The sequence below is a fragment of the Xenopus tropicalis genome, chromosome 3, assembly GCF_000004195.4.
Source record: "Xenopus tropicalis strain Nigerian chromosome 3, UCB_Xtro_10.0, whole genome shotgun sequence".
NCBI classification, from domain to species: Eukaryota; Metazoa; Chordata; class Amphibia; order Anura; family Pipidae; genus Xenopus; species Xenopus tropicalis.
In genome coordinates this window covers 5,690,384-5,716,442 of record NC_030679.2, presented here as the reverse complement: position 1 = coordinate 5,716,442, position 26,059 = coordinate 5,690,384, and the positions used below count along the sequence as shown (strand labels likewise).

The 26,059-nt window shown below is 46.9% G+C and overlaps 1 protein-coding gene across 2 annotated transcripts in view; it reads left to right on the top strand.

Moving 5' to 3' along the window:
• The first annotated feature begins 5,618 nt into the window (after positions 1–5,618).
• The window catches only part of tmem178b (transmembrane protein 178B), a 133,489-nt gene continuing 113,048 nt past the window's right edge, over positions 5,619–26,059 (top strand). The window contains exons 1-2 of one of the 2 annotated variants that reach the window (XM_031898536.1): positions 5,619–5,707; positions 14,954–15,946. In XM_031898536.1, coding sequence (XP_031754396.1) covers positions 15,565–15,946 — 382 coding nt within the window. In that variant the 5' untranslated portion in view covers positions 5,619–5,707; positions 14,954–15,564. Of the gene's footprint in view, positions 5,708–14,325; positions 14,407–14,953; positions 15,947–26,059 lie in introns of those variants that run through there. The other variant, XM_031898535.1, reaches the window with a different exon arrangement.

Below are 26,059 nucleotides of genomic sequence, written 5' to 3'. Positions count from 1 at the left end.
TCCCTATCCCATTCCCATCAGCCCCTGCCCCAGTGAGCTTACAATCTAAGGTCCCTATCCCATTCCCATCAGCCCCTGCCCCAGTGAGCTTACAATCTAAGGTCCCGTTCACATTCCCATCAGTCCCTGCCCCAGTGAGCTTACAATCTAAGGTCCCTATCACATTCCCATCAGTCCCTGCCCCAGTGAGCTTACAATCTAAGGTCCCTATCCCATTCCCATCAGTCCCTGCCCCAGTGAGCTTACAATCTAAGGTCCCTGTCCCATTCCCATCAGTCCCTGTCCCAGTGAGCTTACAATCTAAGGTCCCTATCCCATTCCCATCAGTCCCTGCCCCAGTGAGCTTACAATCTAAGGTCCCTATCCCATTCCCATCAGTCCCTGCCCCAGTGAGCTTACAATCTAAGGTCCCTGTCACATTCCCATCAGTCCCTGCCCCAGTGGGCTTACAATCTAAGGTCCCTATCCCATTCCCATCAGTCCCTGCCCCAGTGAGCTTACAATCTAAGGTCCCTATCCCATTCCCATCAGTCCCTGCCCCAGTGAGCTTACAATCTAAGGTCCCTGTCACATTTCCATCAGTCCCTGCCCCAGTGAGCTTACAATCTAAGGTCCCTATCCCATTCCCATCAGTCCCTGCCCCAGTAAGCTTACAATCTAAGGTCCCTATCCCATCAGTCCCTGCCCCAGTGAGCTTACAATCTAAGGTCCCTATCACATTCCCACACACTGGGGTCAGTTTATCAGGAACCAATGAACCCGCCTGTGTGTATTTGGAGTGTGGGAGGAAACCCACGCAGACATGGGGAGAGCGCAGTTGTTGCAGTCAGTGCCCAGGCAACATATTAGCAAACCCACACACAATTAGTCTATCAGTTTCAGCAATACATTCTCTATATTAATCCAGAAGAACCTGCCTTCCTTCCGGTCACCAAAATAGGCAATTAGTAGCGCCCTGGGGCTGCCCCTGATTCTGAAGGTAACGCTCACCTTTATATTCCCCTATAGTATGTTATAGGGGGGCCAGTGCCTCTCTACTGGTCTGTATCAGTGGTGAAACTACTGGGGGGGGGGGTAGGACTGCATTGCTGTGAGTAGGCGCGTCCGTCATTAAGAAGAGGGGGGCTTGTCTTCCAACAGCTTTTCCATTTGCCTGTTCCTGGCTGCAACTGAAAATGCCCCCTGGTTTTGGGGGGGGGTCACTGATTCCGGCAACCAAAAAAATAAATAACGACAGTTTGACAGTGAGGATTCCATTGTATCATTATTTTTATATTTAATTCCTTATCTTTTTTTTCCAGCTCCTCTCATATTGATCCTCTTTTTTGACGTCCAAGTGAATGCTCGGTTGCTAATGATAACTGAGCCCTAGCAACCAAAGAGCAGTTAAAATTCCAAGCCTGAGAGCTGAAGAACAACAAAAATTGTAAAAAAATTTTTTAATTAATTAATAAAAGCCGCTTGGAAATGGCCTTTGTGGTCTACAACAAAATTAACTAAGGCTCTAATAATAATTACTTGTTCACCCCATTTTATACTGGTTTCATTGGTAAATATAGAGGAAGCAGACCCAGCGGGGGGCCCAGATTAATACTTCCTCTATAGTCTGATGGCCAAACGATCGAATTTGCCTACATGTTACCCGGTATCACCCACCCGTAGGTGGGGATATCGGGTGAAGATCGGCTCGCTTGGCGACATCGCCAAGCGAGCGGTCTGCCCGTGTATGGCCAGCTTCAGACCTATGGAGGCCCTGGGCTGGCAATTTAGAACTACCTGTTTGGGCCTGGTTGGGCCATCAGGTCCTATTTTGAATCTTAGTCCAAACATAGCCCTATGCACAGATTTGGGCCAGTGTCGGTTCAGATAAGAACATGGTCGGACTTGGGGGTTCAGGTCCCACTGGGGCTTCCGCCCCAGGGGCCCCACACCCACCAAGGTGCCCCCATCAACCGCATCCCCCGCACCCCTGCTTAAGTGAAACGCATTAGGGGAGGGCACCGGTGGCCGAGGGAGTGGTAGGAGGGTAAGAGCAGGGCTCCTCCCCTTTGGTGACGCACTTGCACCAACCCCCTCTAATGATGTCACCACTCCGCCCCCACACACTTAGATCCAATAGGTTCCTTGCTTCAAGTTCTTAAGCTTTTGGGCTGCACTTAGGGAGCAGAAGACCCACCCCAATGGGCAATTCTGGTAAATGGGAGCTGAACAGTCCGGGGCGAGTGGGGGAGAACGGAGAGGGGCCATTGCTGGCTAAATATAGTATTTTGTTCCCTATTAAAAAGAAAATAAAGGAGGTTGGGGGCAAGAAATGGGAAGCAGCGCATTAGGATTGGGCGTGTCTTGGAAATGTCCCACCCACTAGTGATGTGCAGGTGGGTGGGTTTGGGCTGACCTTGGCACATCATGCCCTGCCCCTTTTGTGATGTCATTGCAGGGCGGGACAGGTCTATAAATAGAGGGGAGACACCGGGTCAGGTAGGGTTCGGGTTGGTCGGGTCTATGTCCCTGGTGCTAATTAGTAATATCTGCCTGAGAATAAAAGTTCCAGTTCAACTAGAACGTATAACAGTGCAGCTCTTTAGGGTTAGGGGTCCTTTCCCAGCCATTCTCCCTCATCATTTAGGGGTCACTAAAGCCTTATAGACCCCCCTCCACAAAAATGCCCGCCTTGCAGAATAATATGCCAAGACCCTCTCCGAAATGCCATGCAGGGATTGGGGTGCAGTTCAGGCTCCCAGACATCAATCATCTTTTTTAAATCCCCTGAAAATTGCTGTTTTGGCTTTTTTATTGAACGTCTGTGCTGTGGAGAAGCACTTAGCGCAGCGGTGAGGCTCATTCCTTAGTGACCCACAAAGATGCCCCCCCCCCTTGGCAGCCATTACTCACCCGCATTTCCCTGCTTCTGACTATGCTAATAATTACTTTTACATCTCTTATTTATCCCTGAAAATATCTATATTTCCCTTATTTGTATTGCAAAACACTGCTTTTTTTTACCCATACCCTTCCCTTGCAATCAGTGCCGTTTGCTTACAAAAAGAATTGATGATCTCTGTATAAACAAATCTTTCCCTTCCTGCAGCTGCAGCCTGTGTGTCCCAGGTTTACAAATAATGAGGGGTTTATTATTATTATTATAAGTGTACAAAATAGGTGATTAAAGGTACAATCTAGTGATGTGCAGGACAGCCCAATACCCACAGGTCGGACGGTTCGGGCCAATCTTGGCACATCAATTGTGGGTCGTGGGCAGGTTCAAGTTAAGGACTTCCGCTCACCCTCCCCACCCATGACCTAACACTGCCAGCTTCCTCTTCCATCTCCGGATGGGGTGGGGGGGGTGCCTAATATTTGACACCCGACAGTGATTGTGCCTTTCCTTCTCCTTAACGGTCTTCACCTCCTCCAGTGATTGCTCTAAAGAACCAGAAAGATGCCAAATGAAAGCTCTTTTAATTTCACAGTTTGATAATGAGGTACTGGTTATGGAATTTAACTGGGCTGGGTGAAACTGAAAACAATGAGTAGATTAACCCCTTTGATTCCATCCTGCAGGACCCAAAGATCTCCAATGGGAATCCCCCCCAGGTTCAGGGACCTCTATCCCAGAGGGGGAACACTCCGCGGCTGCAGATTGGCACCGGCCGGGCAAGTCAGGCTTTACTGCCGCATAAAGTGGTGTTTGAAAGGGAGTTTAGAGCCACTCTATTTGGGATTGAAAGACTCTATAAAGCTTTCAAAAATAATCTGGAAAGGGGAATTTGAGAGTGAAAAACATTTTGCGATAAAAAAAAATAGCCTGTAAAATAGAACAGTGATACCTATACTGATGCTGGATAGAGGCGGTTGGGCGCCGTGTAGGCTTCGTTCCAGTTAAAGCAAGGGTTAATAACTCTCTGTCCACCAAGCCAATAAAAGTACAGTAGGTGCCAATTTAGAAAAAAAAAACACCCCCAGCTGCTCCAGTCACATCCAAGCCCCGCCCACTCCCAGCAATTCACGCCCCTTGAATCTGGACCATTACATCTGTCTGGCAATACTTCCTCCAGTCCCCCTGTGGCCCTGGGGTAATAATTAGATAATGCCCCCAGCCGGTCTCCGACAAGAAACTGCCCTTTACCAGTTCCACAAAGCAAGGAGCTGTGTCTTAATGGGGTATTGTAGGCCAGTACCCACCCCTTAGGTACCCCCTATACAGAAATATCCACTAAACAATTATCCAGGGGCCCCACCACCAATGATTGTGGCTCTGCCCAGGGACCCTATTTACACTGTACCCTACCCCCCCCACAAATCATATATATTATATATACAGGTATGGGACCTGTTATCCAGAATGCTTGGGACCTGGGGTTTTCCGCATAAGGGATCTTTCCGTAATTTGGATCTCCATAACTTAAGTCTGCTAAAAATCATTTAAATATAAAATAAACCCAATAGGGCTGTTCTGCCCCAATAAGGGGTAATTATATCTTAGTTGGGATCAAGTACAGGTACTGTTTTATTATTACAGAGAAAAGGGAATCATTTAACCATGAAATAAACCCAATAGGGCTGTTCTGCCCCAATAAGGGGTAATTATATCTTAGTTGGGATCAAGTACAGGTACTGTTTTATTATTACAGAGAAAAGGGAATCATTTAACCATGAAATAAACCCAATAGGGCTGTTCTGCCCCAATAAGGGGTAATTATATCTTAGTTGGGATCAAGTACAGGTACTGTTTTATTATTACAGAGAAAAGGGAATCATTTAACCATGAAATAAACCCAATAGGGCTGTTCTGCCCCAATAAGGGGTAATTATATCTTAGTTGGGATCAAGTACAGGTACTGTTTTATTATTACAGAGAAAAGGGAATCATTTAACCATTAAATAAACCCAATAGGGCTGTTCTGCCCCAATAAGGGGTAATTATATCTTAGTTGGGATCAAGTACAGGTACTGTTTTATTATTACAGAGAAAAGGGAATCATTTAACCATTAAATAAACCCAATAGGGCTGTTCTGCCCCAATAAGGGGTAATTATATCTTAGTTGGGATCAAGTACAGGTACTGTTTTATTGCAGAGAAAAAGGAAATCACTTTTAAAAATTAGACTTTTTAGCTTATAACGGAGTCTATGGGAGATAGCCTTTCTGTAATTCGGAACTCTCTGGATAACGGGTTTCCGGATAAGGGATCCGATACAGATTTTATGGCTGTTTAACAGTTATTTTCCACTTTCTTCTGCAGCAACTGAGATTCCCTTCCTACTCTGGCATCCAGCACTGCTCCCCGCACCAGGAGGCCCCCTCACCCCCCCCCCAGCGGAGCGCTATTGAGTTTAGTGGCCTGTGTCATCAGCCCCCAGCTATGCGCCCCCTGCTGTGCCCAAACGCTCCTGCGCCAAGAATCTGGGCTCTGCTAGGGAGGGTAGAGCAAAGCATCTTTGTCTTACTGAGCCAGCAATCCTGAAAGTTTCACTAGGAATAGAAATTAGACTTACTGGTGCATTTCCCAGCAGCCATAATTACAATTTGTATAGGGAGAAATCTAAATTTGCATGTGTTGTGCATATATATATATATGTATAGAAGAATGTAACCCCTTTTTAAACTGTGTTTATATACAGGGTCAGACTGGGCCCCTGTGGCCCAGACCCGATCCCGGCAGGGCGCTCCACCGATCCTCCGGTCTCCCTTCCCCGACGGGTTGCAGGTAAGTTTCATTTATGTGTGCTCAGAGGGTTGGACCGGTGGGGGTTTATTCAATGGTTAAATGATTCCCTTTTCTCTGTAATAATAAACAGTACCAGTACTTGATCCCAACTAAGATATAATTACCCCTTATTGGGGCAGAACAGCCCTATTGAGTTTATTTCATGGTTAAATGATTCCCTTTTCTCTGTAATAATAAAACAGTACCTGTACTTGATCCCAACTAAGATATAATTACCCCTTATTGGGGGCAGAACAGCCCTATTGGGTTTATTTAATGGTTAAATGATTCCCTTTTCTCTGTAATAATAAAACAGTACCTGTACTTGATCCCAACTAAGATATAATTACCCCTTATTGGGGGCAGAACAGCCCTATTGGGTTTATTTAATGGTTAAATGATTCCCTTTTCTCTGTAATAATAAAACAGTACCTGTACTTGATCCCAACTAAGATATAATTACCCCTTATTGGGGGCAGAACAGCCCTATTGGGTTTATTTAATGGTTAAATGATTCCCTTTTCTCTGTAATAATAAAACAGTACCTGTACTTGATCCCAACTAAGATATAATTACCCCTTATTGGGGCAGAACAGCCCTATTGGGTTTATTTAATGGTTAAATGATTCCCTTTTCTCTGTAATAATAAAACAGTACCTGCACTTGATCCCAACTAAGATATAATTACCCCTTATTGGGGCAGAACAGCCCTATTGGGTTTATTTAATGGTTAAATGATTCCCTTTTCTCTGTAATAATAAAACAGTACCTGTACTTGATCCCAACTAAGATATAATTACCCCTTATTGGGGGCAGAACAGCCCTATTGGGTTTATTTAATGGTTAAATGAATTTTAGCAGACTTATGTTATGGAGATCCAAATTACAGAAGGGTACCTTATCCGGAAAACCCCAGGTCCCAAGCATTCTAGATAACAGGTCCCATACCTGTACTACTTTCTATTATGGCCCTCTACTATTCATTGTCTCATTCCAACATCTGCCTGGTTTCTAGGATAATTTGGACCCTAGCAACCAGATAGCTGCTGAAATTGCAAACTGGAGATCTGGTGAACAAAAAGCTAAATAATTAAGAAACCACCAATAATAAAAAATGAGGACCAATTGCAAATTATCTCTTCATCATACAGCATCTTACGTTTAACCTTCCGTGGGCATTAGCAATGATATCACAACTGCTCACTTTATGATCCCCTCACCCCAACTTCCAAAATGGTGCCAAATGTTAGCCTGGACCCCGCCAGATCCGCTGCATCATTAGGGTCCATTGCATTTACGTGTTGCAGTTAAACGACAGCTCGAGAGCAACATAATGCACTCGTCTGGCACTTTCAGTGTAGCTATTAAAGGGAAAGTAATACTATTATGTCACTACGTCGTTTATAAAATGAGCATTGCTAAAAACCGTTCAGCAGCCCTTGGGGCAATAAATATTTCTTGTCTGGGCTATTTTCCAACTGGCTGAGCAAAGCCATTTCTCTATCCGTTCTTAAGCAGAATGCCATAAGCTCCTACGCCAATACCCAACTGCTACAATATACACTATATGGGCAACAGTATCCGGACACTGTCTAACTATCTAGAGGAGTAGGAATTCTGTGCTTCCTTCTTTGTGGAACAATTTGGGGGCCCTTTCCTGTATTAGCTTTTGGCAAGGGGCAACTTCATATTCATCCCCTTGGGTTTGGGATGAGATGTTGGGCTGGCAGGAGTCCCCAAGCTTTTGGCAAGGGGCAACTTCATATTCATCCCCTTGGGTTTGGGGTGAGATGTTGGGCTGGCAGGGGTCCCCAAGCTTTTGGCAAGGGGCAACTTCATATTCATCCCCTTGGGTTTGGGGTGAGATGTCGGGCTGGCAGGGGTCCCCAAGCTTTTAGCAAGGGGCAACTTCATATTCATCCCTTTGGGTTTGGGGTGAGATGTTGGGCTGGCAGGGGTCCCCAAGCTTTTGGCAAGGGGCAACTTCATATTCATCCCTTTGGGTTTGGGGTGAGATGTTGGGCTGGCAGGGGTCCCCAAGATTTTGGCAAGGGGCAACATCATATTCATCCCCTTGAGATTGGGATAAGATCTTGGGCTGGCAGGGGTCCCCAACCTTTTGGCAAGGGGCAACTTCATATCCATCCCCTTGGGTTTGGGGTGAGATTTTGGGCTGGCAGGGGGCAACTTCATTTTCATCCCCTTGGGTTTGGGATGAGATGTTGGGCTGGCAGGGGTCCCCAAGCTTTTGGCAAGGGGCAACTTCATATTCATCCCCTTGGGTTTGGGATGAGATGTTGGGCTGGCAGAGGTCCCCAAGCTTTTGGCAAGGGGCAACTTCATATTCATCCCCTTGGGTTTGGGATGAGATGTTGGGCTGGCAGAGGTCCCCAAGCTTTTGGCAAGGGGCAACTTCATATTCATCCCCTTGGGTTTGGGGTGAGATGTTGGGCTGGCAGGGGTCCCCAAGCTTTTGGCAAGGGGCAACTTCATATTCATCCCCTTGGGTTTGGGATGAGATGTTGGGCTGGCAGGGGTCCCCAAGCATTTGGCAAGGAGCAACTTCATATTCATCCCCTTGGGTTTGGGATGAGATGTTGGGCTGGCAGGGGTCCCCAAGCATTTGGCAAGGGGCAACTTCATATTCATCCCCTTGGGTTTGGGATGAGATGTTGGGCTGGCAGAGGTCCCCAAGCATTTGGCAAGGAGCAACTTCATATTCATCCCCTTGGGTTTGGGATGAGATGTTGGGCTGGCAGGGGTCCCCAAGCATTTGGCAAGGGGCAACTTCATATTCATCCTCTTGGGTTTGGGATGAGATGTTGGGCTGGCAGGGGTCCCCAAGCATTTGGCAAGGGGCAACTTCATATTCATCCCCTTGGGTTTGGGATGAGATGTTGGGCTGGCAGGGGTCCCCAAGCTTTTGGCCATATAGAATAGTGCAGACAGTATGACTGTATTTTGTACGTAGCATGATAGTTAATCATTTATAGGGGTGGGGTGAGTGTGTGGGAAATTTATTTGAAAAGTGGGGGTAATTATATAATACTGTTTCCTGTTTTTTTTTTTACTTATTTCTTTAAATTCCATTAAAAAAAAAAAAGACGATGCATCAGGAAACAGCCCTGAGTACATGTGCTTTATCTGGAGCTGCAGCAGAATAAACACTGGGAGATAGCCATTATCTGACCGCAGATGCAGTCGCGCGGAGAGATCTAGCGGCAAATAAGCAGAAAACAAGCGATAACGTCCCCAAAGTGCTGAAAAGCCGCATTTCCCCGTGTCGTCTAATCTGCGCGTAGATGGATGGGATTGCAAATACCTGGAACGCTTTGGAAATGTAAACTGTCCTGTTGCATTTCCCCGTAAGCCATGACAAAGAGTGGGAATTTATTAGTTATCAGTTCTGGCACCGGCCTGTTCCCTTGGCTTCCCGTACTCGTGTTGGCGAGAGGGAGAAGGAAGCTGCCAGCTCAGGAGGAAACTGCTGCTCTCAACACCCCGCTACCAGCCATTTTATTCATTTAGATGTTGGCCAGTCTTGTCTGCTTGTAAAGTAGCACGGATATCATGGCCAGCGGCTCATCTGATTTAGTGAATTTATTGCCTCCTTCTCCTATTGATTTATCTTGCAGAACAAGGATTGGTGGGGGCTTGAGAAAGCTCTCGTTAGGGAGGTGCAAACATGGGAAAGGGAACTCGGTTTCACACATACTGGGTCACTGGGGCAACAACTGCGTTAAGGAAGAGATGGGGGAGAAATAGTAAAAAACAGATGGCGGCAGTAGGGCAAGATGCAGACAGTAGGGCAGGAGGGAGACAGTAGGGCAAGATGGAGACAGTAGGGTAAGATGGAGACAGTAGGGCAAGATGGAGACAGTAGGGCAGGAGGGAGACAGTAGGGCAAGATGGAGACAGTAGGGTAAGATGGAGACAGTAGGGCAAGATGGGGACAGTAGGGCAAGATGGGGACAGTAGGGCAGGATGGGGACAGTAGGGCAGGATGGGGACAGTAGGACAAGATGGAGTCAGTAGGGCAAGATGGAGACAGTAGGGCAAGATGGAGACAGTAGGGCAAGATGGAGACAGTAGGGCAGGATGGAGACAGTAGGGCAGGATGGAGACAGTAGGGCAGGATGGAGACAGTAGGGCAAGATGAAGACAGAATGGCAAGATGGAGACAGTAGTGCAAGATGGAGACAGTAGGGCAGGATGGAGACAGTAGGGCAGGATGGGGACAGTAGGGCAAGATGGAGACAGAATGGCAAGATGAAGACAGAATGGTAAGATGAAGACAGAATGGCAAGATGGAGACAGTAGTGCAAGATGGAGACAGTAGGGCAGGATGGAGACAGTAGGGCAGGATGGAGACAGTAGGGCAGGATGGAGACAGGAGGGCAAGATGGAGACAGTAGTGCAAGATAGAGACAGTAGTGCAAGATAGAGACAGTAGGGCAGGATGGAGACAGTAGGGCAGGATGGAGACAGTAGGGCAGGATGGAGACAGTAGGGCAGGATGGAGACAGAATGGCAAGATGAAGACAGAATGGCAAGATGGGGACAGTAGGGCAAGATGAAGACAGAATGGCAAGATGGAGACAGAATGGCAAGATGGAGACAGTAGTGCAAGATGGAGACAGTAGGGCAGGATGGAGACAGTAGGGCAGGATGGAGACAGTAGGGCAAGATGAAGACAGAATGGCAAGATGGAGACAGAATGGCAAGATGGGGACAGTAGGGCAAGATGAAGACAGAATGGCAAGATGGAGACAGAATGGCAAGATGGAGACAGTAGTGCAAGATGGAGACAGTAGGGCAGGATGGAGACAGTAGGGAAAGATGAAGACAGAATGGCAAGATGGAGACAGTAGGGCAAGATGAAGACAGAATGGCAAGATGGAGACAGAATGGCAAGATGGATACAGTAGTGCAAGATGGAGACAGTAGGGCAGGATGGAGACAGTAGGGCAAGATGGAGACAGTAGGGCAAGATGGGGACAGTAGGGCAGGATGGAGACAGTAGGGCAGGATGGAGACAGTAGGGCAGGATGGAGACAGTAGGGCAGGATGGAGACAGAATGACAAGATGAAGACAGAATGGCAAGATGGGGAGAGTAGGGCAAGATGAAGACAGAATGGCAAGATGGAGACAGAATGGCAAGATGGAGACAGTAGTGCAAGATGGAGACAGTAGGGCAGGATGGAGACAGTAGGGCAGGATGGAGACAGTAGGGCAAGATGAAGACAGAATGGCAAGATGGAGACAGAATGGCAAGATGGGGACAGTAGGGCAAGATGAAGACAGAATGGCAAGATGGAGACAGAATGGCAAGATGGAGACAGAATGGCAAGATGGAGACAGTAGGGCAGGATGGAGACAGTAGGGCAAGATGAAGACAGAATGGCAAGATGGAGACAGAATGGCAAGATGGGGACAGTAGGGCAAGATGAAGACAGAATGGCAAGATGGAGACAGAATGGCAAGATGGAGACAGTAGTGCAAGATGGAGACAGTAGGGCAGGATGGAGACAGTAGGGCAAGATGAAGACAGAATGGTAAGATGAAGACAGAATGGCAAGATGGAGACAGTAGTGCAAGATGGAGACAGTAGGGCAGGATGGAGACAGTAGGGCAGGATGGAGACAGTAGGGCAGGATAGAGACAGGAGGGCAAGATGAAGACAGAATGGCAAGATGAAGACAGAATGGCAAGATGAAGACAGAATGGCAAGGTGAAGACAGAATGGCAAGATGAAGACAGAATGGCAAGATGGAGACAGTAGGGCAAGATGGAGACAGTAGGGCAAGATGGAGACAGTAGGTGAAGATGGAGACAGTAGGGCAAGATGGAGACAGTAGGTGAAGATGGAAACAGTAGGGCAAGATGGAGGCAGTAGGACAAGATGGGGACAGTAGGGCTAGATGGAGACGGTAGGACAAGATGGAGACAGTAGGACAAGATGGAGACAGTAGGGCAAGATGGAGACAGTAGGGCAAGATGGAGACAGTAGGGCAAGGTAGAGAGAGTATAGCAAGATGGAAATGATGGGAACAGTAGAGCAAAATTGGCAAATTGTTGACTGTAGGTCAAGATAGACACTTAAGGCAAATGTAGGCAGAAGAGTAATATGGAGACAATAGACATTATGGCATCAGTAGGACAAGCTGGTAAGATGATAGTAAGGCAAGATGGCTAAAGGAAGACTAATCGGTGCTGTCTAACAGTCACTCAGTAATTAAGTAGGAACCCTATCTCCCAGACATGGGTCTGATTTCTGCTTAGAACCAGACACACCGTGATCAGTCGTCAATAAATCCATTGGGCAGATGATTATTTTGCTGCCTATTCAGTCATTATGGGATAGAACTGATGGGCCATTGGGTTGGGCAAACATCTCAACCATTTTGGGCGATAGTCTGTGTAGCCAAACGGGCCAGTATATGTATAGATAGATATATAGAGAAAGAGCTGTGCCGTGGGCGGCCTCCCCTGCGTTCAAACCGGTAAATGAATATTTTTATAGTTGGGCTTATTATTTGTTATCGTGTTGGAGAACCGGCACCCATCCATCATCCGGAATCAATATGATGGGGAAATCTCCGGTACAGTCTATCCGAGCAGCTTATTTCGGGAGTCTGACTGATAACTAGAACATAAATCTCAGAAGTTCTTTCTAGGGAACTGGGTTTCGCACTTACCTCTCCGTATGATATTAGTCCTGAAATAAGAACAGACCGTAGATATATCCGTAACCCCCCCCGCCCCCCCCGGGAAATCAATGGGGAACAAAAATCTTCTGCTGAACATCATCATTGTATTTGCTGATTCTGCCGTACCTGTGCCCCAAACTGTGATATGTGCAGCTAACGGTTTCCATTTACTGTATTTATATAGCGGCAACCTATTCCATAGCGCTGTACAGGTATGGGAGCTGTAATCCACAATGCTGGGGTATTCCGGATAAGGGATCTTTCTGTAATTTGGATCAAACATAAGTCGCTAAAAATCATTTAAATATCGAATAAACCCAATAGGATTGTTCTGCCCCCAATAAGGGGTAATTATATCTTAGTTGGGATCAAGTACAGGTACTGTTTTATTATTACAGAGAAAAGGGAATCATTTAACCATGAAATAAACCCAATAGGGCTGTTCTGCCCCCAATAAGGGGTAATTATATCTTAGTTGGGATCAAGTACAGGTACTGTTTTATTATTACAGAGAAAAGGGAATCATTTAACCATTAAATAAACCCAATAGGGCTGTTCTGCCCCCAATAAGGGGTAATTATATCTTAGTTGGGATCAAGTACAGGTACTGTTTTCTTATTACAGAGAAAAGGGAATCATTTAACCATTAAATAAACCCAATAGGGCTGTTCTACCCCAATAAGGGGTAATTATATCTTAGTTGGGATCAAGTACAGGTACTGTTTTATTATTACAGAGAAAAGGGAATCATTTAACCATTAAATAAACCCAATAGGGCTGTTCTGCCCCAATAAGGGGTAATTATATCTTAGTTGGGATCAAGTACAGGTACTGTTTTATTATTACAGAGAAAAGGGAATCATTTAACCATGAAATAAACCCAATAGGGCTGTTCTGCCCCAATAAGGGGTAATTATATCTTAGTTGGGATCAAGTACAGGTACTGTTTTATTATTACAGAGAAAAGGGAATCATTTAACCATTAAATAAACCCAATAGGGCTGTTCTGCCCCAATAAGGGGTAATTATATCTTAGTTGGGATCAAGTACAGGTACTGTTTTATTATTACAGAGAAAAGGGAATCATTTAACCATTAAATAAACCCAATAGGGCTGTTCTACCCCAATAAGGGGTAATTATATCTTAGTTGGGATCAAGTACAGGTACTGTTTTATTATTACAGAGAAAAGGGAATCATTTAACCATTAAATAAACCCAATAGGGCTGTTCTGCCCCCAATAAGGGGTAATTATATCTTAGTTGGGATCAAGTACAGGTACTGTTTTATTATTACAGAGAAAAGGGAATCATTTAACCATTAAATAAACCCAATAGGGCTGTTCTGCCCCCAATAAGGGGTAATTATATCTTAGTTGGGATCAAGTACAGGTACTGTTTTATTATTACAGAGAAAAGGGAATCATTTAACCATTAAATAAACCCAATAGGGCTGTTCTGCCCCAATAAGGGGTAATTATATCTTAGTTGGGATCAAGAGCTAGCTTGCACCTCCAAATACTGTACAAAGTGCCTAAGGAAGGGGGTAAGGGCAGAATTGGCCTGTGCCTCCTCATACTGTAGAAAGTGCCTAAAGCAGGGGGTAAGGGCAGGGTTGGCCTATGATCTGCTCCTCAAGGTATAAAGTGCAACATTCTCCAGGGCACCAGTTCTAGAGCACTTAGGGGCCCACTTGTTTCAATGGCTCTCCAAACTACAGAAAGACCTCTTATCCAAAAAAAACCCCAGATCCCCAAGCCTTCCAGATAATAGATTCCATAAGGGCAGCAGTTTGTGCTGCCTGGGCTCAGCGCTTTGGGGCTGCTGCTGCAAATCCCGGTACGGTACAGCTTTAAGGAGGCCAATAAGACATGAGCTTCACGTTGCACGGGTGACGTCATTGGCTCTTGGCTCCGGCACTCTCTATTCTGTCTCTGGTTACAGCCGGGGCTGCAGGCTGCCTGTGTGTGAACAAGGAATAGAATCCCAGGTGAACTGCAAATCCCCCCCTTCCCTCGCTTGCACCCTATTTATCTCTATTGCGCCTCTTTCATCGCATGTTTTCCCTTTGCTATTCGATAAAGACACTCGTTGCTGCCTCCCCTTTATAAATATCATCTTTTTTTCCCAACAAGGGGAAGGGGGGAGGGATTAAGCAAGGTGCAATTTGCATCCTCCCCTCTTTTCATTCCCCTCTGAACTGCCTGCATGCATTTCTGTTGACAGTGGGCTCTCTGTGGCCCGTGGGGGGGCTAGCTGATATAGAAAGGCATTAGCCTTGGAGGCTATCAGCTTTTGGATATTGATATTGCCGGTGGAAAGGGAGGATAAGATTATTATCGTTGCACTTAGAGCGGCTGAAATCCCATATCGCTTTCCCTAAGAGCTTGCAGACATGCACGCCTCCCTCGCAGAAGGCAACGATCAAGCTATTTTCCTATGTCGGCTGCAGCTGATGTTTTATTAAAACAAAAGCCACTCTTCATGGTGCTGAAATGTCTCTCCTGCTTTCTCTCCCTCCTCACCTTCCATTACAGGGGAGACCAGCAGCCGCTCAGGGGATGAGACGTAGGAACAGAAGCGAAGACATTTTGCAGCAGCCTTGACGAGACAACCCAGAGCATCAACGGAGAAGCCGGCCAAAGGCTGAAGGTTTGATGTACGTGCCGTGAAACAAAGGCAAGAGCTGCTTGCCCACTGCAATTCTTCGGGGCAAGCGAGCCCCCCTGTGTAGCAGAGCGCACTCTATAATTCAGACTGGGAGGTAAGTGACGGGCGCTCTGGAGTGCAGGTTGGATAGAAAGGATGCTTTGGACAGTAGATTAGAAGCAGCCGAGACAGGGAGGCGGCACTGCACTGAGCCCACCAGACTGAGAAGATTCACGGCAGGACATGGTGACCATGTTCCACAATCTGCAAGGCACTTAAATTTGGAGGTCATCTGGTCTGGTCGGTCGGGGTTGGAACCCCTGGCTTACCCGCTCTCGCCGGCAGTCGGGACTACTGCTTACCATGCTTGGGTTGGGTATGAACGTCAACATCTAAACCTGCAGGAAGGGTTTCCACTACCTCCTCCAGGTCCCTCGGCCTCCGGCGCACAAAGACTACCACCCGTTAAGAAGATGCTGAAGGGACTGTGAGAGGGAGGATGGCTGCTGGAAGATTACTGCTCTATGCTGGCCTCTCTCTCGCTCTGTGTGCCCTAGGCATGCTAGCCGTGGCCATCTGCTCCGACCACTGGTACGAGACAGACGCCAGGAGGCACAGAGAAAGGTGCAAAGGCTTCACGAACAGAAGAATTGACCCTGGGTTCATCTACAACTCCAACAATAACCTGCCTTTGAGAGCTAGCAGGTCCAGGCTAGACCGCTGGGAGGGCAAACTACTTCTCGCTAGGAACCGTAGGCAGCTTTTTGCCATGAGCGCCGCCGACGAGTGCAATAGGCAATACAATTCCACCAACATGGGCCTCTGGAGGAAATGTCATCGGCTGGGGTTCGATCAAGATATCGAAGATATCATTGCCAAAGGTAGGACTGTTGGCTTTTTCGTATTAAATATTACCGTGACAGTTGTTAAGTGATGTCACAATTTGAAATGATGTCACAATAAATGTTAAGCGTTGGCTAGAATGATGGGTTGAACTTTAACTAAGACGCTGCGGTTATTCTTGGGGTGGGAAGACCTGTCCATCACTATGCAGTTCTTCTAAACATATTAACGCACAGACCTATCCCAATGGAGTACAGTGGCAACATCATGTATCGGTGATGGATATGTGACCTTTTACAGTGACCCTAATCGCTGATCCCTGAAGTACAAGTTGATTCCGTTGATTGCTGTGGTACCCACGGGGCTGAAAATCATTCTAGCCCTGAGGCTACTGCCCCGGTGTTACTGCCCTGTAGACATTACATCACTTTGTTGCATTCTCTTCTCTCAGTGATGTTGCTTGGATACTTTGTGGAATTCTTTCATCTGCAGAGGGAGTGAAAGTTATCTGATGCCCAGGGTAACGTCTTGTTGTGTTGAGTTGAATATCTTGGGCGCTAAAGCCTCAGTTCTTGGTTGTGTGTACATAGAATTATTACACATGCGCCATATAAATCTTACACCTCCCCAAATATTAAGTTAGAAAAGGGACAAGAAGATGGCAGAACATCAGCCGTGAATATCAACATTTTTGGGTCAATTATCATTTTTTCTGGGCTTATCTGTAAGCTTGCAAGTGTTGTAGCACAACACCATCTGAAAGACCAACACTGCTGTGTACAGTAGGTCGGCTAGATAAGTATTTTGGGATGTGCTGGCCACCCATCATGCTGTGACCCATTACATAGTCCTTCATCGGAAGGCAAGAGCAGAAGGTGTTTTTGCCCTTTGTGGCTTGATGGTTTGCAGATTTAGGACCTACCAACACAGGGATAAAGGTTCCAGGCTGTTCCTACACATGAGTGTTATTCCCCCCCTAAACTAGTGGTTCAGGACTTTTTCAATTCAAGCAACCGTTGGAGATGGTACACCCTTTGGCAAGGGCCCCCTTAATTCATAACAAGGTTACAGATATATAGAAACATTGGGGTAACAGTCACCCCGCTATAGTTCCAGGGGTACCCAGGGCACAAATAAGCACTCACCCCAAATCCCCCCCTAACTGGCCTTCAGGCTGGGCCCCCTTAGCCCATAACAAGGTTACAGATATATAGAAACATTGGGGTAACAGTCACCCCGCTATAGTTCCAGGGGTACCCAGGGCACAAATAAGCACTTACCCCAAATCCCCCCTAACTGGCCTTCAGCCTGGGCCCCCTTAGCCCATAACAAGGTTACAGATATATAGAAACATTGGGGTAACAGTCACCCCGCTATAGTTCCAGGGGTACCCAGGGCACAAATAAGCACTCACCCCAAATCTCCCCTAACTGGCCTTCAGGCTGGGCCCCCTTAGCCCATAACAAGGTTACAGATATATAGAAACATTGGGGTAACAGTCACCCCGCTATAGTTCCAGGGGTACCCAGGGCACAAATAAGCACTCACCCCAAATCCCCCCCTAACTGGCCTTCAGGCTGGGCCCCCTTAGCCCATAAAAAGGTTAAAGATATATATGAGGGGTGCAACTGGGAACACTGTCCTACACCCAGAATGGAAATATCCCTACCCCCTGCCAGTAAATAGGTACCCACTGAATGGCATTAGAATGGGACGAACCAAGATTGTTGATGTTGGTGTAGGGCAAAGAGGTAGGCTTTAGATGACAGATGATCATCCCGCTATTAAGCTACTACAATTCCTATTAACTACCTCCAACCCAACTGGCATACTGAGAGATTTAGTTGGGTTAGTGCGCGACGGGTTGGATGTGCCTTCATTGTATACTGGGTGGAACCTTCTATTCCAACAAAAGATGATAAATTACACTTGGGCAAATGGGTACCTCTCTTGTGGGATAGTCAAGCTTCTTCCCAGTTCTTCTTATTGATGAATGACCGCTGCTTTATTTCAGACTTGGTGGGGGAACCATGCTCAAATGATATTGTGTACATCAATTCCAATAATAGTTCCCGAATGTTAATTGCATAGCAGTAAGCCTATGACCTTCTAGATAGGGCCGGCGGTTGGAAGGAAAGGGAGGACTTCATGAATAATGATGGATTCTTAAAGCTGCCAAGCCCTCGGGGATAACGGAGAGAGGAGGGTGCATCAAAGGAAATATATTTATGTCGTCTTGAGTTATTAATGGGATACGAGGAGCAAAGATGCTCACGTGTTGAGGAGAAACATGGTCTTGTAGAGAAGTTTAGATTTACGGATAAGTTCATCGTGTCCTCACATTATTATAGCGAGAGATTCTCCAGAGAGGGAGAGATAAATGGACTCATCAGAAATAATGCTATTACCTCAAGCTGGAGAATGAAATGGTTGGTCAGCTGGTTATCAATGGTTATCAAGCCGCCGTTCTACAATCCAGTAGCTCCAGATCAGACGTTGCGTCATATGTCTATGAAGGATCCGTCGGCCAATAAAGAATTACTTTTTTTTCTCCGTGATGATCAGATCACTAACACTTGGCTTTCTTGTAAGTGTCCAGTTCGCTTGGTCCTGATCCTGACCAATTGAATCACTGGTTGCTAAGGCTGATTTAGGGCAGGGAAATCAAACTCAATTGATATTAAGGGTTTAACTGCATGAGTAAATAGTGGTGGTTTTTTCTTAACAGCTTGGCCATCTCACCAGGTCCTCTTCTCTGGGATCACCAACACAAAGCCTTTGACTCCAGGTCTGAGTGGGCTTCAGAAGCAAATGCTCTTGTTTGGATATTGCAGAATAGAGGATCCCACTGCTCTACATTGCTCTTAAGAACCAGGGAACCAAACAGGGCAGTTTTGGGGCTTCTCAGTGGGGCAGTTCTGGGAAGGGATGGGACGTCTCTCAAGGCAGCCAAGGCAAGGTTTCATTCTTCTTTAAGTCAACTGTTTAAAAAGCTCACACTAGCCATATCCAACAAGCTGTCCAGACTCCATTTTAGTCATTCTTTGAATGGTGGGCCATAATAAATGCAAGTATTTCACCCCTACTTACTACCCTTGAGTTTCCACCAGGAATATGACCAATGGATAAAGTCTGAATGTTAAGGGACAGCTTACATTCTAACATTAGCTATACATGATGATAACTGCCAACTTGGACCCATCAGACTGAATTAGTAGCTGCATTGGGGACCTGCCAGACAGATATATGACCCATGGATAAAACCGGAACGTCAGAGAATAGCTTACACTTTAAAGTTACATGGGCTGCCAACTTAGACCCGCCAGATTGAGCTTCATTGATGACCTGCCAGAACGATATATGACCAAGGATTGGTGAGATATATATTGGGTAGGTTAAAGAGTTCCACCATACAAGGACAGCATTGATTCAGTTTTCTACCAACATATCTCCCTAGGCTCCTAGTATGGTTCAACCACTGCCCTGCAGGCCTACCTAGACCCTAATATGGTTCAACCACTGCCCTGCAGACCTACCTAGGCCCCTAGTATGGTTCATCCACTGCCCTGCAGGCCTACCTAGGCCCCTATTATGGTTCAACCACTGCCCTGCAGGCCTACCTAGGCCCCTAGTATGGTTCAGCCACTGCCCTGAAGGCCTACCTAGGCCCCTAGTATGGTTCAGCCACTGCCCTGAAGGCCTACCTAGGCCCCTAGTATGGTTCAGCCACTGCCCTGAAGGCCTACCTAGGCCCCTAGTATGGTTCAGCCACTGCCCTGAAGGCCTACCTAGGCCCCTAGTATGGTTCAACCACTGCCCTGAAGGCCTACCTAGGCCCCTAGTATGGTTCAGCCACTGCCCTGAAGGCCTACCTAGGCCCCTAGTATGGTTCAGCCACTGCCCTGAAGGCCTACCTAGGCCCCTAGTATGGTTCAACCACTGCCCTGCAGGCCTACCTAGGCCCCTAGTATGGTTCAACCACTGCCCTGAAGGCCTACCTAGGCCCCTAGTATGGTTCAACCACTGCCCTGCAGGCCTACCTAGGCCCCTAGTATGGTTCAGCCACTGCCCTGAAGGCCTACCTAGGCCCCTAGTATGGTTCAACCACTGCCCTGCAGGCCTACCTAGACCCTAATATGGTTCAACCACTGCCCTGCAGGCCTACCTAGGCCCCTAGTATGGTTCATCCACTGCCCTGCAGGCCTACCTAGGCCCCTATTATGGTTCAACCACTGCCCTGAAGGCCTACCTAGGCCCCTAGTATGGTTCAGCCACTGCCCTGAAGGCCTACCTAGGCCCCTAGTATGGTTCAGCCACTGCCCTGAAGGCCTACCTAGGCCCCTAGTATGGTTCAGCCACTGCCCTGAAGGCCTACCTAGGCCCCTAGTATGGTTCAACCACTGCCCTGAAGGCCTACCTAGGCCCCTAGTATGGTTCAGCCACTGCCCTGAAGGCCTACCTAGGCCCCTAGTATGGTTCAGCCACTGCCCTGAAGGCCTACCTAGGCCCCTAGTATGGTTCAACCACTGCCCTGCAGGCCTACCTAGGCCCCTAGTATGGTTCAACCACTGCCCTGAAGGCCTACCTAGGCCCCTAGTATGGTTCAACCACTGCCCTGCAGGCCTACCTAGGCCCCTAGTATGGTTCAGCCACTGCCCTGAAGGCCTACCTAGGCCCCTAGTATGGTTCAACCACTGCCCTGCAGGCCTACCTAGGCCCCTAGTATGGTTCAACCACTGCCCTGCAGGCCTACCTAGGCCCCTAGTATGGTTCAGCCACTGCCCTGAAGGCCTACCTAGGCCCCTAGTATGGTTCAACCACTGCCCTGAAGGCCTACCTAGGCCCCTAGTATGGTTCAGCCACTGCCCTGAAGGCCCACCCAAGTTGGTGGCCAAATCAGGCAAAGATCTGCTTACTTGGAGAGTCATCTATGTGTGTATAACTAGCCAAAGCCTCAAGTTTCAACTTGTTTAGCAGATATACAGCGGGGATAGGGCTACCCAAGATCTCCATTGACTTCTTTTTGAATTAGATAATCTCCTTAATAGAGTCAGGCCCACGGTTATGTGGGTTTAGAAGCTAATCATCTCAAGTTGGACGTCTCTGTGTGCCACCATGCTGAATTATGGTTTTATGTAGACGGCTTACCCAGGCACAAGAGGCCACAGCAAACCTAAAACGTTAATGGGTTTCTAGGACGTCACTTGAGAACAACTGTGCAATTACACTGTGATGATTGGTCCAAAATGGTTCTTTGTTAGCAGATGGCTCCTCATTGTGCCCCTGGTATTACAGCCTCTCATAGTGTGTAGGATTGTTGTTCCCAAGCTCTCACCCACCTGATGACACATCAGCCTTGGGGTTTCATTGGCTGCCATGGAGCCTTGAACTAATTATTTTCACTTATCTGTGTGTGTATGACTTCATAACTATAGCCACGTCCCAGTACATTCCTTCTCTGTATATTTGTATTTATACATATGGGTAGGAGTTGCCATAGTGTTTCCCTTAGACAGTACAGTATGGGGGTACAGCTTATTGTGTGCCCAGAACATTCCTTCTCTGTATATTTGTATTTATACATATGGGTAGGAGGTGCCATAGTGTTTCCCTTAGACAGTACAGTATGGGGGTACAGCTTATTGTGTGCCCAGAACATTCCTTCTCTGTTTATTTGTATTTATACATATGGGTAGGAGTTGCCATAGCGTTTCCCTTAGACAGTACAGTATGGGGGTACAGCTTATTGTGTGCCCAGAACATTCCCTCTCTGTATATTTGTATTTATACATATGGGTAGGGGGTGCCATAGTGTTTCCCTTAGACAGTACAGTATGGGGGTACAGCTTATTGTGTGCCCAGAACATTCCCTCTCTGTATATTTGTATTTATACATATGGGTAGGGGGTGCCATAGTGTTTCCCTTAGACAGTACAGTATGGGGGTACAGCTTATTGTGTGCCCAGAACATTCCCTCTCTGTATATTTGTATTTATACATATGGGTAGGAGTTGCCATAGTGTTTCCCTTAGACAGTACAGTATGGGGGTACAGCTTATTGTGTGCCCAGAACATTCCCTCTCTGTATATTTGTATTTATACATATGGGTAGGGGGTGCCATAGTGTTTCCCTTAGACAGTACAGTATGGGGGTACAGCTTATTGTGTGCCCAGAACATTCCCTCTCTGTATATTTGTATTTATACATATGGGTAGGAGTTTCCATAGTGTTTCCCTTAGACAATACAGTATGGGGGTACAGCTTATTGTGTGCCCAGAACATTCCTTCTCTGTATATTTGTATTTATACATATGGGTAGGAGGTGCCATAGTGTTTCCCTTAGACAGTACAGTATGGGGGTACAGCTTATTGTGTGCCCAGAACATTCCCTCTCTGTATATTTGTATTTATACATATGGGTAGGGGGTGCCATAGTGTTTCCCTTAGACAGTACAGTATGGGGGTACAGCTTATTGTGTGCCCAGAACATTCCTTCTCTGTATATTTGTATTTATACATATGGGTAGGGGGTGCCATAGTGTTTCCCTTAGACAGTACAGTATGGGGGTACAGCTTATTGTGTGCCCAGAACATTCCTTCTCTGTATATTTGTATTTATACATATGGGTAGGGGGTGCCATAGTGTTTCCCTTAGACAGTACAGTATGGGGGTACAGCTTATTGTGTGCCCAGAACATTCCTTCTCTGTATATTTGTATTTATACATATGGGTAGGAGGTGCCATATGTATAATGACCATTTCTGTGACAATAAAGGGAAGACAGATGATGTCCCTAAATGGGATAGATTTCCCCACTGCCTTCCATTCTCGAACACACAGCTTTGTGGTATGGCAAGTAAGGTCACCCTCTGGCTATCAAGTTACCGGCCAACTAGAGTCTCCAGAATCCTCATCTGACCCGCATCCCTGCAGAGCATTCTGGGAGCTGTCAATCTCTAGCACCACAGGTTTCAGATTGCCCAACCTCTCCTCCGCAGCATAAAGCCAATGGCAGGGAGGCAGAGAGCCCTGGGATCCAATCCAGCAGCCCCATGTTACCCTGCCCTTGGGCACTGACTCAAACAAACTTCACATTTAGCCTTGGAGTAAGTACAAGTACTAAACAGCAACAGAAGATACTGGTGCCAAACAGAATGGCCTAAAGGTTCCTTATAAATATGGCGCCTAATAGAGAGAAGCAGAGAGGCGCAGGGAGTTAGACAAGTGTGTTACCCATGCTGTGGGGTAGATTACTCCATTGTCATCTTGTTCTACTTCTTCCATCTTGTCCACTTGCCTTGCTCACTCCACCTGGCCCTACTGTCCTCTTGTTGTCCTTTGTTTCCATCTTGTTCTACTGTGCCCTATTGCCCCCGATGTCTCTATTTTATCAAACTGTTTATTCTTACCCTACAGTCTCCATCTTCACCTGTTATACCATCTTGCCCTACTGTCTCCATCTTCACCTGTTGTACCATCTTGTCCTACTATGTTAATCTTTCCCTACTGTCTCCATTTAACACTACTGTCTCCATCTTGCCCTACTGTCCCCATCTTGCCCTACTGTCTCCATCTTGCCCTACTGTCTCCATCTTGCCCTATTGTCTCCATTTTGCCCTACTGTCTCCATCTTACCCTACTGTCTCCATCTTGCCCTACTGTCTCTATCTTACCCTATATACTCTTGTATTCCAGATTTACTTGATTGCCATCTTGTTCTTCTGGCTCCATCATGCCTAACTTTTGCCATATTCTTACCTACTTGCCCTGCTGTCTCCACATTGCCCTACCATCCACTTGTTGCTCTTTGTTTTCCTTTTAATCTATTATGCCCTATTACCCCTGTCACCATCTCAGTCTTACCCTAAAGTCTCCATCTTATCCTGTTGTCTCCATCTTGTCCAACTGTCTCCATCTTGCCCTACTGTCTCCATCTTGCCCTACTGTCTCCATCTTGTCCCACTGTCCCCATCTTGCCCTACTGTCTCCATCTTGCCCTACTGTCTCCGTCTTGCCCTACTGTCTCCATCTTGTCCTACTGTCTCCATCTTGCCCTACTGTCCCCATCTTGCCCTACTGTCTCCATCTTGCCCTACTGTCCCCATCTTGCCCTACTGTCTCCATCTTGCCCTACTGTCCCCATCTTGCCCTACTGTCTCTATCTTGCTCTACTGTCTCTGTCTTGTCCCTACTGTCTCCATCTTGCCCTACTGTCTCCATCTTGCCCTACTGTCTCCATCTTGTCCCACTGTCCCCATCTTGCCCTACTGTCTCCATCTTGCCCTACTGTCTCCGTCTTGCCCTACTGTCTCCATCTTGTCCTACTGTCTCCATCTTGCCCTACTGTCCCCATCTTGCCCTACTGTCTCCATCTTGCCCTACTGTCCCCATCTTGCCCTACTGTCTCCATCTTGCCCTACTGTCCCCATCTTGCCCTACTGTCTCTATCTTGCTCTACTGTCTCTGTCTTGTCCCTACTGTCTCCATCTTGCCCTACTGTCTCCATCTTGCCCTACTGTCTCCATCTTGCCCTACTGTCTCCATCTTGCCCTACTGTCTCCGTCTTGCCCTACTGTCTCCATCTTGCTCTACTGTCTCTGTCTTGTCCCTACTGTCTCCATCTTGCCCTACTGTCTCCATCTTGCCATACTATCTCCATCTTGCCATACTGTCTCCATCTTGCCCTACTGTCTCCATCTTGCCATACTGTCTCCATCTTGCCCTACTGTCTCCATCTTGTTCCACTGTCCCCATCTTGCCCTACTGTCTCCGTCTTGCCCTACTGTCCCCATCTTGCCCTACTGTCTCCGTCTTGCCCTACTGTCTCCATCTTGCCCTACTGTCTCCATCTTGCCCTACTGTCTCCATCTTGCCCTACTGTCTCCATCTTGCCCTACTGTCTCCATCTTGTCCCACTGTCCCCATCTTGCCCTACTGTCTCCATCTTGCCCTACTGTCTCCGTCTTGCCCTACTGTCCCCATCTTGCCCTACTGTCTCTTTCTTGCCCTACTGTCTCCATCTTGCCCTACTGTCCCCATCTTGCCCTACTGTCTCTTTCTTGCCCTACTGTCTCCATCTTGCCCTACTGTCTCTGTCTTGTCCTACTGTCTTCATGTGGAACCCCCAGTGACAGTTCTGCTTATTTAGAAACAACCATGACTTCCCAGTAATGAATTATTAAGAGAGAGAACAGAGGGAAGTCGCTGTGGGTATTTATTTCATGGGACTGACCGCTCCCCACATCTTCCCATACTCCATTTCCTGCTAGAGAGTAATTACTTGCCATGTACAATTGTGCTTCAGTGCCCCCATGTTTCCCACCCTGCCCTGCTCCCTGTATATGGGGATATTAATTACATGTTGGCTGGGGCTTATTCACCCAAGTAACCCTTTAAATCCCGCTCTTTTGTTGACTCTGAGAAATGGAATAGAATGGGACTTCTGCTGTGTATTTTTTACCCACAGTGCAGCATTATTTCCCAGAATTCCAATGTTAATTCGGATACCCCAACATTTGCACATCATTTTAGCAGCGTGGATGAAAATCAAAATCTGAATTGGGATTTCGGCAACGTGCGTGTCCCAAGGTGTCAATCAGTCACAGCAGAGAGTCAGCAAAATGAGATTTGCAGAGAATTTTACAGGATTTAATAAAAAAGAAACCCTCAAAATATATATAAATATTTAATATGGACAAATGCTTACTCGAGTCATGATTGTACAATTCTGATGAATAGGCCTTTTGCCATGGAGAGCTCCGTCATTCAGCTGCATTAGGGGAGAGTGCACTCCATCTACTGCTGTCTCCTGATTGTCTCATTAACGCTCGGATTGTGGCGCTGCAAGAAATTAGTGACACCCTTTAGCCCCCACATGGGTAACTTCCAATGATAAAGCAGCAAAGCAATTCTATTTATTCAAGGTACAGGGGGGGTTAAGTCTGCTCTTCTCTCTCTCATACAGTCCTGTAACCTGATAGCTAGAATCTCTGCCATAAAGCAGGGCAGGACTGCTGCTTACAATGGGGGGATCAGATAGGATCTGTGCCACTGTGACAGAATGCTCTGTTATACAGATAGCTAGAATCTCAGCCATAAAGCAGGGCAGGACTGCTGCTTACAATGGGGGGATCAGATAGGATCTGTGCC